The sequence below is a fragment of the Typopeltis vanoorti genome, chromosome 3 (assembly GCF_054136105.1).
Source record: "Typopeltis vanoorti isolate ZY-2024b chromosome 3, IOZ_Tvanoo_1.0, whole genome shotgun sequence".
NCBI lineage: Eukaryota > Metazoa > Arthropoda > Arachnida > Uropygi > Thelyphonidae > Typopeltis > Typopeltis vanoorti.
The window spans coordinates 72,909,839-72,924,722 of NC_143551.1; the positions used below are offsets into that span (position 1 = coordinate 72,909,839).

At 34.3% G+C, this 14,884-nt stretch overlaps 1 protein-coding gene across 4 annotated transcripts in view; it reads left to right on the forward strand.

Moving 5' to 3' along the window:
* LOC150108266 (atrial natriuretic peptide receptor 1-like) overlaps window positions 1–14,884 on the forward strand; it is a 352,590-nt gene that overhangs the window by 209,486 nt on the left and 128,220 nt on the right. For all 4 annotated transcript variants that reach the window (XM_090415713.1, XM_090415714.1, XM_090415715.1 and 1 more), the window contains one exon: window positions 9,270–9,341. In XM_090415713.1, the coding sequence (XP_090271839.1) occupies window positions 9,270–9,341 (72 nt within the window). The remainder of the gene's footprint in view (window positions 1–9,269; window positions 9,342–14,884) is intronic.

Below are 14,884 nucleotides of genomic sequence, written 5' to 3' on the forward strand. Positions count from 1 at the left end.
CTGGTTTTTTTTCTTTTTAATTAAAAATAGGTAGTGATTGGACAGGAAGTGGAAAAATTGTCCCAAACTCTCTATTATTTCATTTTCCTTCAATTAAGTTGATCAGTAATATCCAAATATAGTCGTCATAACCTTATATAATGGAACAACAACCTGAGTGTCAATGCTTTTAGGTATCCTCACTATTTTTGCTGTGTGTGTGTGTGTGTGTCCTTCTGAACTTCAATTTCTTAACGGTTATCACTGCTAAGATTCCTCATTCTTTTGCTTCTGGCTCCTCAACAAAGTCAAATTTTGCCAACTTGGCATTTTATTATTATTAGCACCATACCTCCATTGAGTCAAAAGCCTCATTGCCAGAGACACATACTGTTACACACAAATCCGATCAAACTGTGCTTTAATACACTCACTCAGTGTATCTGCATTCACTACAGTGTCAAATAATGCATTCCACTCATTAAACCACTCTTCATGCATGTTGTGATGGCTTCATAACTTGTGCAGTGTAACCTCTGAATTTCAGCTCTTGTCCACTGCCACTTTAAGGTCTCTTATCTCCTCAGTTTCCTCCATAATTTCCCCACCAAATGTATACTTTGCATACAATTGTTGCTTACCAAATTTCAAAACTTTACACTTTGCAATTGAATTAAGAGTTCCATTATTCTTATCCACTCATGCAGTCTATTCAAGTTATTTTGCAAAGCCACAGCATCTCTTGCTTTGCAAAATTGATTCTTCATACTCTCTCCAGTTTTGCATCATCTGCAAACAGTTGTATATCACTAGTTAAGCCTATCCCAATATCATTAATATACAAATTAATAACAGTGGTCCCAAAAGACTCTCCCCCTGTAGCATATCACTAGTGACTCTCATTTTTCGAGATAGTGTCCCCCCCCCATACACAACTTGCTGTTATCTTTATGATAGCCAGTCACCTTTCCAACTCACCGGTCTGTTATCCAATCTCATCTTCAGTTTTGTGACCAACTTGTGGTGTGGCAATCTATCAAAAGTCTTTGCAAAATCTAAGTAAACCCCTGTATATGCATGTCCTCTGTCTAGTACATCTGTCAGATTTTTATAGTATATAAGTACCTTAATTTTTGCCTTATAAGAGAGACCTTTGCATTGGACACATCACATTTTTCATGTCAAATTTTTTGAAAAAAAAATTCTTTGCCATATTAGATGCACGAATTATGCATCAAATTTTTCATGTAAATATTATTTTTTTTTATTTTAAATTTTAATACATGCATTATCCATTTATTATATAAAAAACAATTATTCTTAAAAATCATCAAATCATTTAAAAATCTATCATATAATAATATACAGGTAACCCCACATATAACGCAGATGTTAGGTTCCATAGAAATGGCACGTTATATAAATCACGTTATGCGAGACTTAGATGATATATAAAAAGTAGGGTTATGTTCTGAAATCATTTTTTTTTATTATTATTATATAAACAACAATGACATATCCGACAAAAATATATTTTTATTTAATTCAGGTAATTCGTGTAAGTTAAGAAAACATATAACCTATGAAACAAATACATAGTATAAAAATTATAAAAATTACAAATTGTACGTAAACTTCATTGCACATAATACATAAAGGTTTTAGGCAAAATAAAATAAACTGCATATTTTAATCTACATCACTGTCTTCAAAACTAACATTTCATAGATGTTCTTTATTTACGAGTGGCTGTCGGATGTCAATCATTTGTATAATTCTCATTGCATACTTCAGCTAATTTAGTTATCAAAAAGTAAAAAGTCAGTAATAAGACCTTGTTTACCACTATGCAGCAATTTTTTTATTAAGTTCATAACATGGAGCTAAACAAATATCCAGTTGTCTCGTGAATTTTCCTGAGCGCTCCATTGAGGGATCATTATTCGTAAAATAACTTCCTAACTTTCTTGCCAAGTCCAATCCTTCTGCTAATTTCATTAAACCAAATTCTTTAACAGATTCATCAATCAGAGCCTTCGGCAGAACTTCCCCCAGCCATTTGGTTCAACATCATCTGTTAATAGTACCAGTTCTTCCTCATTTAAATCTGTTTCTCCATCATTTAATTCAGTAATTTCATTTTCAACCATATCGCAAAGCCCTTTAAATGGCCAGTACTATATAAATAAATTTTTTACATAAAAGACAGCATTACATATTGTATGTAACTCACCAGAAAATAAAGTGCCCAGCTTGAGATTAACACACTTATGATTTTTAATGTGTTTTACTGGCAGAAAACGAAGACAATTTTCAAAATTAAACATTTAAAACAGTAAACAATCGATGTACATGCATGCTAAATTTCTCCTTATATAAATTCACTACTTATAACCGCGCGATACAAGCAAACACAAATTTAACGAAGATAAAATTAGATTTTTAAGTCGCACGGTGAAAAATATACGAAAAGAAAAGGGTTACTGCAGTTTGTAGACCGTGTTATGTCGAAACTGCATTGTATAAATACCATGTTGAACAAGGGTTACTACAATTTGTAGACAGCATTATATTGAAACCGCGTTGTATAAGTGGCATGTTGAACAGGGGTTACTACAATTTGTAGACCGCATTGTATAAGTACCGAGTTATACAAGGGTTACTTGTATATATATATATATATATATATAATTTAACAAAATGATTTTTATAAATTTTATCAATCTTCTTTTCAAATCTTTATTCATCTTCATTTCACTCTCAAAATTTTCTGAACTTGATTCTTCATCAGAAACCAAGTCATTGCTGTCTTGAAATAATAAGTCATCTTCCGTATACCGTCAACAGAATTACCGATGCTACACTTTTGAAAAGATTTTATAATAATTTTGGATTTCACTTCATTCCATGAACTTTTACCCATTCGCACACATTCAAAATTGTGGCCTTCTTTCTCCCAGCTGTAGATGTTTCCTCAAACTTTGGAGATTGCATCCAGTTGACCCATTTTTCCCTCATGAATCCTTTAAATGGATTTTTTTATTGATACAACTAAAGGTTGAAGTGTAGAGGTGAGTCCTCCTGAAATTATAGCTATTTTTGTGTTCATTTTATGAAGTTCATTCTTAAGAGTTTTGGTTTTATAGCAACAACTGATTCCATACTAACAAAGTAGGTTTCTGATGTAAACTGCCAGGATGTCCAGAACACATCTTCTTTCCATCTTTTGGATGAATATGAATGTAAACTCCTTTGGGAAGTCTTTCTTTGGGCATTGTTTCTTTTAAAAATTGAAAAAGGTGGCAATTTTGTTCTATCTGCACAGCATGACAAACAGCAGTATAGTGGGTTTTTTCTTGACCAGAAGTTTTAACAATAATATATATATATAGTCATTAAAGGTTTTTCATCATATATATATATATATATATATATATATATATATAAGTAATAAATTTGCATACTTGGGATTAGGAGTTAAAATAACCAAGTTTATAAAATAACTTGGTTATCCTAATATATATATATATATATATATATATATTACCTTCGGCATCAACAGTCTTGTTTGAGGGCACATCAGAAGTCAGAGGCACGTCATTCATATTAGTTATCTGTGAAAGTTCAAAATTGTCTTGTTTTCTAGCATTTGTGATGAATCTGTGAAGCTCAATAATTTTATTTTCAAATTAGCCTGGCTTATTTTGTTATATTTTCGTTTTTGCATGCATGCATGAATCATTTCTTTTCATAAATTTAAAGCATCATGATGGCGACCGCTTAAAATCACTGGTATTTCTTTCGGTTTTCCAATAAGTTTTCTTGTTAAACAATCATTTTTGTGCAGCAACCTGGTCTTCTTTGATCCATTATCCAAGTTTTTAATTTATTTTCAATTTCTGGCCACTTTGCCAGTTTTCTATGGAGATTGTGTTTTTTTAAAATTTGCTGCTCTTGTTTCCTCTAAGTTCGTGTCATTTTTTTCTGTAGGCGGAGACCCAAAATTAATATGATGATGATGATGTTAAAATTTTGTAGAATGATTTGGACAGACCGGCAATCTGGGCAAAGGAGAATGGATGTCAGTTTAATATGATATAATAAAATTTTGTGGAGGCCCAAAATTAATATCATGATGATGATGTTAAAATTTTGCAGAATGATTTGGACAGACTGGCAATCTGGGCAAAGGAGAATGGATGTCAGTTTAATATGGCAAAGCTTAAGGTTATGCATTTAGGGTTGAAAATATTACCAGCTGTATACCACATTGATGAAGCTATACTCCGGAAAATTCACAAAGCCAGAGATTTGGGAGTGTTAGTAGATAGGGAGTTAAAGTTCAGAGAGAGCACATAGCAAAAGTGGATAAAACAGCTCCACTGATTACTTGGTTACTGAGGAATACTTTGATAAGCGGAGAGAGAGAGAGAGAGAAGCAGGTTATTATTCCTCTTTATCAATCCTTGATAAGATTCCATCTTGATTACTGTGTGCAGATCTGGTCACCAGGGTTTCTTGGCGATGATGAAGAGGTGGAGGGGATCCAGAGGCAAGTGGTCAAGATGGTAGCAGGTCTATGGAATGAACCTTACAGAAACAGGTTGGAGATTTGTCACTTACAGAAACTGGTTGACAGGTGGAAAAGGGGTGATATGATTGAGACATACAAATTACTGAAGAGTTTTTCCAAGATTAATTCAGAGGAAATTTTTCGGAACAGATCTGATGGTGGGAAAACTAGGGGACATCCTTGAAAACTGAGTAAGAGTGTAATTAGCATGGGTGTTAGAACTAGGTTTTTGCTTAGAGACTGGTTAATGAGTGGAATAGGTTGCCAGAGTCTGTTGTGGGTGCCATGACTGTGGATGAGTTCAAAGCCAAGTATGATAGATGCCACACAAATGTTGGATAGTTCTTGATATATTGTTTAGGGCCTCTTTGATAAGTACAAGTACTTCATGGATTAGTCAATAATAATAATAATATTTCATCCACTGTTTCTCTCAGTCTTTCAACTATCTTCTCTCTACAACAACTCACGAAATATAGCCAACACATCCCCCCCCCTCTCTCTCTCTCTCTCTCTCTCTCTCTCTCCACTCTTGCTTTCATACTGAAGAGTTTTTGTGCATGCACACACATACATACTCATTCATCACATCCCATTAGTCCCTCATGTTACACTATTCATGTATGACATCAAGACAACAAGGATGTCTGGGCAACCATTGTTCTTATTCATATTAGTGTCATGTAAAAACATTGTTTATGCAATAACATCTTGCAAAAAAAAAAAAAAGACATTTCTTGTGTAGCCTAAATGTAATTTATTAACTGACTCAGTTCAATTGAAATTGAAGCCTTTGGCTCTTCATTATAATTAGTAATTTAATAGGACACCTCTTAGCAATTCTCATAGAAGGGATGTAAGTTCTGTTCGCTACAAACTTGGTATTAACTTGGTCTACCTACTCACTGATGAGACCTCAAAAAAGGTCGAAACCGGTCTGGGTAGTGACCTTCTCTCATAATGTTGAACAATAATACAGCTCCTAGGAGTTAAGTTCACATTATGGGTAAATATCAAGAATAGTGATCGGAGCTTGCTCCACCCTTTCTATGAGTTGCCTCAGCTTGCACTCCCTTCAAGGGTCAGTTGCTGCTCTATCCAGGTATTTGCTTATGCTTGGAATCGCCGAACTTTATATAGTTTCTATATTCGGCATGAAACTCTTTGAGTTTCTTATTTGGCTAAGAAACAATATGGGATATAATATCCCTTAACTTAAAAAAGAATGTGAATATTCTTTTCTGTTTATTAAAAGTACTTTTAAAGAGTCGTTATAACTTATTCTCTATCCATTTCTACAGATCCCATAAGCAGTAGTCAGTCTCAGTCTTAATCAGTAGACAATATCTTAAACTGTAGACAATTTAAACCCAAGTGGATAATTTTTTGATAATGATGGAAACGGATGTCCCAAAATTCAGAGTCCTAAGAATTCATAAGGTTCAATCAAATCCTCACATTACTTTAAGAGTATAACTATCTTATAATTGATTTTAGAATAAGATTACACTGGGTTTTTTTTTGACCAATAAATTTAATGATAAATTATGCCCACAAGTTTCACCAACTGGGCTGTTTGGCTTCTTCAGGGCATACAAACGTAAAGATAGATCAAAGTCGCTAATACATAGAACAAACGTATAAAATATAACAAAATTAAAAAGACACGCAACATCATATGCATGGAGCATGTGCTTCATTAGTTATTGTTGTGAGCGTATGCTCTGTAGTTTGCAGCAAAATTAAATTCTGAAAAGCTTAGCGATCTTATTAGGGTTTTCCATATGTTAGGCAGGATCATTCCTTGATTTCTGTTTAGGCTGCTTTCAAAACGGACAATCACTGTGGCTTCTTTAAAATTGCGACACTGGAAATTTTCTTCTAGATAAGGCAGGGAACTTTTGTCCCATTCAGTGGTGTGGCTTGTGTTGAAAAAGTGGAGTACTAATCCGGAACTATCTATTCTGTATACTGTTCTCCTAAAGTTCACAAAAGTGATGTCCCTCTATGCCTGTAGATAGTTCGTAGATAATGCCATTCCATTTAAAGAAGTTTGATTTGAGGCAATGACTGAAGAGGTTAGCAGTATCTTGAGGATACAGATTGTATAAAATGTTGATAACTTCTTCTACTGGGATGTTGGTGAATAAAGATGCCATGTCCAGGCTGGGAAGAATATCTGTTTCAAAAATGGAGATGTTTTACAGTTTAGTAATGAAGTGCTTTGAATTCTTTATGTAGGTATCAGAGTTTTGAATATGATCCTTTAGGAGAAGGGCAAGGTGTTTAGACAATAGGTAGGTTGGAGAATTTCTTCCATCTACTATGGGGCATAGTGAACTTTAGGAGAACCGCATACAGTGGCGTAGCTAGGAGAGGGGGGGGGGACGGCACTTTGAACCTTTTTGAACTTTTGCAGTTAATTCTAAAATACAGTCTCGAGAACTCAGTTCCAAATATTGTAATACTACTACAAATTTTCCTCACAATTGCTGTAAGTGTTGCTAGTTGTGAGAGGAGTTTTTCTAAATAAAATTGATTAAGATTTACCTACATTACTATGAAATAGACTTCGCCAATGTCATCAACGATTTTTCCAACAGAAAAGCAAGAAAAATAACATTTTAGAATATTGAAATTAAAATTTTACTTCAAAAATAAACATAGTGTTTTAATTTATTTCCCCATACGTCGTTTTGATTTTTTGTAATATTTTTGGTGGGCATTGAGAAGAGTGGCAAACTCAGGGACCGCTCCGGGCAGCAAAAACTGTAGCTATGCCACTGACCATATAATCTTGGTGTCATTGGGTGCAACGACTTCAATCTCCGTTGTAGATCTGTAGACCAACCATTCGTATTACTTAATAAATTATTAGTGGCCGTGTGGTTTTTCCATGCAGGGTCTGAGTCTAATATCCAATAAGTTGATGTATCTGAGAGTAACTCTGCGATCTTAGCAGTGTAGTCTTTGGTGTTAAGGATAATCGTCGAGTTTCCTTTGTCTGCCTTTAAAATGATGCTTTAAAATTTTGTTTGTCCTTTTTCAAGTCGGAGAGAACTCTCTTTCCTGAAGGTGTTATATTTTGGTTTGGTGGTCTTGATGACGAAAGGATAACAGCGCTCTTTAATCTAAAATTATTGGCTATTGTTTCAGACAAAGACGAGAGTGCTGTCTTTATGTTGGAAATAATGTCGACCTTTGGAATATGGTTAGGTGCGATAGCAAAACTGAATCCTTTATTTAGTATGCTGAAAGAATTAGACCCTAAGCCATTAGTATGGAGGTATGTTGATGACATTTTTATAATTTGGAAAAACACTAAAACAGTGCTTTTTGACTTTCTAACAAAGATAAATTCCTTCCATCAGAAAATCAAATTCAGCTTGGAACATGAGAAGGATAGACAACTACCATTTTTAGATACCCTAATAAAAAAACAAGCAGATGGACATATCAGCCTTAAAGTCTACTGTAAACCAACTCATACTGGACGTTATCTTCACTTCTCTGCTCGCCACATTTCTCAAAAACATAGCATCATACGCATGCTCAAAAATAGAGCCACCAGCTTCATATTCAGAAGAAAAAGACCTCCAGGATGAATTAACTCATATATCACAGACCCTGGTAAACAATGGCTCTCAAAGAAATTTAATTAAAAAGATTCTTCATAGCAACCCCACACAACAACAATCTGCCAAGACTCAATATAAATCCTTAATTGCCATCCCTTATGCAGGAACAATGTCAAAAAAGATTGCACATTCTTCAACCTTTTGAAATTAGAGTAACTTTCAAACCGATCAAGACGATCTGAAACATATTACAGTCACCAAAAGACAGCAATGCCTTCTTCAAATATGCTGGAGTATACAACATCCCTTGCTCTTGTGGTCTAAAACTGCACAGGACAGATCAAGAAGTCTTGAAATAAGAAAACAGGAACACATAGGGGATGTTAAAAACAACAGAATAGATAGTTCTGGATTAGCCCTCCACTTCTTCAACACAAGCCACATAAGGAATGGGACAAAAGTTTCATGCCTTATGTAGAAAAAAATTTTCAGTGTCGCAATTTCAAAGGAGCCACAGTGGTTCACCATTCTGAAAGCAGCCTGAACAGAAATCAAGGAAGGAAAACCCTAATAAGATCGCTAAGCTTGCCAGATTTTAATTTCGCTGCAAACTACAGAGTGTGCACACACAACAATAACTAATGAAACACATGCTCCATGTGTATGATGTTACACGTCTTTTTTTTAATTTTGTTATATTTTATATGTTTGTTCTATGTACTAGCGACTTTGAGTTGTCTTTACCATTTGTATGCCCTGAAAAAGCTAGAAGCCCAGTTGGTGAAACTTCTTGGCATGATTTATCATTAAATTTATTGGTCCAAAAAAAAAACCCAGTGTAATCTTATTCTAAAATTAATTTAGTGGCCAAAAAATATGCTCAGAATATCTTGTAATTGATTAATAAAGATACTCAAGGTATGAAAACACATTACCAGTATGTTTTTGGTACCTTCCAATTTCTGTCATAAGATCTTTTGTCAAGGCCATGACATTTATTATTTTTTTCTGCCATTTTTATTTCCATAAACAGAGATGAAAGGCATCTATATATAATAAATATTTCATTTCCTGTAGTAATTTAAAAATTTTGTTTGCAGGTCTCACACACTTCTGTATTTATTTATTTTTATTTTTAGGATGTTCTGCATAATGAATCCTTAGATCTGGACTGGATGTTCCGGTACTCTCTTATTAATGACATTGTTAAGGTGAGTAAAAATTGAATGAACTCATACAAAATCCCTGATAGTGTAGATTCAGAATATTTTGTAGTTGTTCTGTTCTTTTTCAGACAGTTAAACCCAAGTGCATAATTTGATGATGGAAACTTACATCCCAAAATGTAGAGTCCTAAGAGTTCAAAAGGTCCAATCAAACTCTCGCATTGTTTTAAGATAGTATAATTAAAGCATTTTCCTAGATTTGGAAATCCATTTTCCTACCACTCAAGAGTATAACTATCATAATGCTAAACTTTGCAACGTAGTGTAGAGTCCAAGGGCTCAAAGGATTCACAGTTTCCCAACATTGCCGTAAGCTGTAACAAGAGAAAATTGTTTCCTGAATTTGGTGGCCAACCCCCCCCCCACCACTGTATCAGAATCATTCAAGGCCTTGTAAAGAGGCAAAATAACTTCATTATCTTTATATGTGAAGAATCATTTCAGCATTGCAATTGTCTTCTGAGTTGAGTTTGTAATCTTTGCTATATGGCCCTTGAACTTCCTATCTACTAAAACTCCAAGATCATTAGCCTGATCACTTTCTTTTAGTATAATCCCACCAATGTAATATGACATTGGATTGTCATCACACCAAAGTGCATTACTACATTTACTAATGCTGAACCGATAGCTATTTTCACATGCCCACAATTCCAGCCTATTGAAATTATTCTGCATGTTCTGTGTGTTGGATTCTGATTATATAGAGATTAGAGTAATTATTATTTGGTTCAGAATCCAACATGATCTTCCATCACAAAGGCTAGAGTTGTAAATATTATTTAATGTAAACAACTTATTTTACAATTTAATATTCATATAACTACTTTAATTTTGTCTAATATCTAATTATTTAATCAAAGATATATGTATTAATAATGAGAAGATTGTATTTAAATATTATTAAGTTTATTTTATTTATTGCTATATTAATATAAGAGTTTGTATTTAATAATTTAACTGCGCATTAATTGAAATGTAAATATTCTCTATTTATTCCTATTTGTAGAAATTTAACGTTATGTAATAGCTCAATTTTATTATGCTTTGTTTTGTTGTCATGGAGACGCATGTAAGTAAGCAGCACATTTTTGGAACACCACGTGAGGAGAAAGCTTATTGAAAAGAGTTTTTAGTCAAAGAAATCACAAGAACAATTTAGGCAGGAAGAATGGATATAAAAAGCAATGAACGCTGAAATTAATATTATTAAGAGAGAGAGAAAGGAGAGGATTGGCATTAGGTTGGAATCGGAGCATTCGGGAATCACAGTGCGATAATAACGAGTCGGCAAGTCACTCAAGCAGCTAATAAAGTCTACTAGTCGAGAGGCAGTTAGCTAATAAATTGTAGAATAATAATTATAGCTATGGAAGACAGCTGAGTGACTACTAAATAGACTAGCAATATTTGAGTTGAGATTTAATTTCAGGGCCGACCTGTCAAGGACACACAGAATCTTGAAATAAAGCACGGAGTTACTAGAATAGTAGAGGCTGTAAAATTGAAGTTTACCGTTAGCTGTGCTTAGAATTATAGTGCCTAAAGAATTAATCGAATGCCGGAGGAATGAACAACTGTGCATATAAAACCTAAAGTTAAGGAATTATTGTGTATATTGCCTTATTTCATGAGTGATCAGTAGTACTTTATGCAACAACGTTTGTTTATGTGTATTGTGACGGATGATTAATTCAGTTATTGCTTAGAAGAATTTATTTAATGAGTGCCATTTACTGTTTAAAGTGTTCACAGTTGTAAAAAGTGTAAATGTATAAGTAGATGAAGATAGAAAATTATTGGTAAGATTATTCCAACCATTAATATTCCTATACAGAGAAGTGTGTGAGTTTCATCCTAGAATTTCCCTATACTAACAGTAACTATTTCGGAAATTAGCTGAAGTTTAAATTTAAAAGTGTTTGTTTGTGAAGAAGTGTTACTGCAATTTTTGTCGTATTTGGAACTTAAAGAACTGTGAGAAGACTGTATTAGAGATAACAGATTTACCATTGTCTGAGTTTGTATGACAGTATTATCAGAAAGGCTGAAGTGTTTATAATAACTTATTTAGTATTTTGATCTTAAGTGTATAATTTGTGATTATAAAATTAAATATTTGTTTTTGTTAATCAAAAGTTGTATTTTGCCTGAATCTCTTTTACTGCACCATTCATAAAATATTCGAACCAAAGCGGGTAAATTAAGTAAGTTAAATATACTCGGCCAGTATATATTTTAAGGAGAAATAGTTGAAAGTTGATTTTTCTTCAATTCTTGAACTAATTCAGATATAGAGTGGCGCAGTCTTTAAATATAAATTTTCTCTATATTTGAATTAGAAATCAACTTACAACTTATCAATTAGTTATGAACATCGTAATAGTAATCATGTCGGATCCAAGGTAAAGATTTAGAAGTAGGATCCAACATGTGTATCAGCCACATTCATGATTACCCCACCTATCTTTGCATCATTGGAAAATAGCTTCATGTCTCCTGTCAAATTCTTTTCAATGTCATTATATATAGATTGAATAACAATGGACCAAGGACTGATCCTTGTGATACACCACTGGTTTACCTTAAATCTTACAGACCCACATCCTCTATATACCACTTTTTGATATCAGTCAGTCAGCAATCCTCTTATTCATGCTAATATTTTATAATCTAATCCCATATTTTCCAATTTATGCAACAGTCTTCCATTCTGTATTCTGTCAAGAGCCTTTGGAAAGTTGAAAAGTATCATGTGTATCCATTGCCCTTATAGATTCTCATAGTAAAGTCATGCTGGTTATTGTCAAGTAAAGATTATCTGTAAACCCATTTCTGCATGTGAGCCCTATCCAACTTTTTCAAAATCTTCACCACTGCTCCGGAGATACTGATAGGACAATAATTGGATACATCAATCTTCGTACAACCCTTATCCAATGGGATTTTACATTCTTTTCACTCATGTGAAATCTTTCCTGTTCTAAGACTCAAATTGTATATCCTGGTCAAAGGAACATCCAGTTGAGCTGAACAGTCTTTTATCATCTGCACTGATATCCCATCTGCCCCTATTGCTGAATTCTTATTCAGTTTGTGCAATAACTCTAGTACCTACTCCTCATACACCTGAGTTTCTTCATCCAGTGAAGAGGCAGTGGTAGGCTCAATGTTGCATATATCAGGTTTGATAGCTTTTAGCAAAACATGTACTTATTAGTTAAACAATCTCTTCTGCATCTGTCACTTGCATATCACCTGCATTTAGTAGAGTTATTTTCATATTCATTCTTTCTTTTACTGGGGTCATAAAAGTAGAATTATTAATTTTGGGTTGTATTTAGCTTGCAGAGCCAGTCTGTTTTCACACTCATACTTTGCTTTCTGAGCAGCAGTTGTAACTCTTCTGGCTTGCGATTTATAATTTTCGTACCTGATATCCTTAAGAGACTTCGTAGCTCAGTTAGTATAGATGAAGCCCTTTGGTTAGAAAGACCTGGGTTCGATTTCCATCAGTGACACGAGGAACCTTTATCTGGTCTCTTTCTTTCAAAAAAGGTGACTTAGACAGTCTCATACAGAGGTAGGGGAGGGTTTTCACCCAGAAACTTGGTTTTTTTTGTCCCCCAAAACAGGTAAACCAGCCCTGTGAACACACATGGATTACAGTCATGAATACGTTCAGCCATATGCTGGCCCCAACCCCAGATAAAATTGGGGGGTTGAGGGAAGCAATGGTGGACTTCTGTGTAAAAATCTCACCAGGAATACTTTGTGGGCAATGCCTACAAAGTCACCTACGGTTGGAAATGACTGAAACGGAAAAACCAGGCATATCATCCTTATGCTCATGGTATTCCTTCCACATAATTTTTTTCTTATAAATCTCTAGCTTAATGAGATTACGCATCCATTTCACTCCTATCTTATTTATTCCTTGAACTCTAGGGACACACATTCTGGTATTGCATCCTTTAAGTACTTTTGAAACCCTTGTCGTACAATGTTGATATCCTTCCCATCCCAAAGTGATCACCATCATAAACCAGAGGCAGAATAGTTGTCTTTAACTGAAATACCCCCCTCTGACACTATAATCAGATCTAACACTCTTTGAGCTTGAGTTCCTTCTGTCATATGCTGCTTGAAGAAGTTGCTCACAACAACTTAATAAATTCACTTTCATTCTTATCATGAGATTTCACTGCTACCCAATCAAAGTAGGGAAAATTGAAGTCACCCATTATGATTACTCATTTCACATATGTCATCTTTATTTGGTAATGCATTTCTTTTTGATTAGAAACTAATCTACTAGATCTGTAACAACACCTCCACCATTCATTTGATCTTGTTATACTCCATCTCACTCGATGTCTTCAGCAGACTACCACATCTCACTGCCACATGAATATGTTACTAGTATTGCAATCATTGGTCTCTACTCTAACTGGATTATGATGGTGATCACTTTGGGATAGGAAGGATATCAACATTGTACAATGATATTGAATTAATCATTCAATATCATTGTATCAACAATGATATTGAATGATTAAAATCATTCAATATCATTAGTAGCACTTCCTCTCCTCTCTTATCCTGTTTATTCTTTTTCAAGTACTGTACCCTTTACACTTGATACCCTGAAACCTTGATTTTGCAAACTGTATTCCCTTAATCTGTCATATCCCACCTCTAAAAACCATTTATGAGCTTAGTCTTTGCTGGATCCATTCCAATATATCCTCATCACTATGAAAACTAGGGAACCAAATCTATTTGCAATAATTCATATGAGGCCACCTCTTTATTTCTGCAAGTGAAAGTCCTCCACATCATTGCCATAATCTGATATTGTGACTTCTGAACTTCACATCCTTGTCCACCACCACTCCAAGGTCTGGTCTCCTTAACTTCCTCCAAATTTTCCTCACAAGTGTATACACTTTGCATTGCATTACATTACAAATTTCAGATTCTTTACATTTTGCAACATTGAATTGAGAGTTCAATACTGTTACCCACTCATATAAGCTATTCAAGCAAGGCTACAACATCTGCTTGATTTCCCATCAAACTCCCCAGTTTTTCATAATCTGCAAATCTGGTTGTATATCACCAGTGAAACCTAACCCAAAATCATTAATATACAAATTAAATAACAATGGGCTCCAAAACAGATCCCTATGGCATGCCACTAGTGACTTTCCTCTTTAAAGATAGTATCCCCATATACACAATTTGTTGATATCTATCTGATAGCCAGTCATCTATTCAACTCACTACTCTGTTATTCGCTCTCATTTGCTTCAGTTTAGTGACCAACTTATGGTGTGGAAATCTGTCAAAAGCCTTTTCAAAATCTAAGTATAAAAATGTATATGCATCTCTCTTGTCCAATATATTTGTCACCTCATTATAGTATATAAGCAAGTTGGTGAGTGCCAAGAAATGGTGAGATGGTGTTTTACCATCTTGGTCACTATTATCCAGATCCTCTCCATCACTTCCTCATCCCAAGAAAC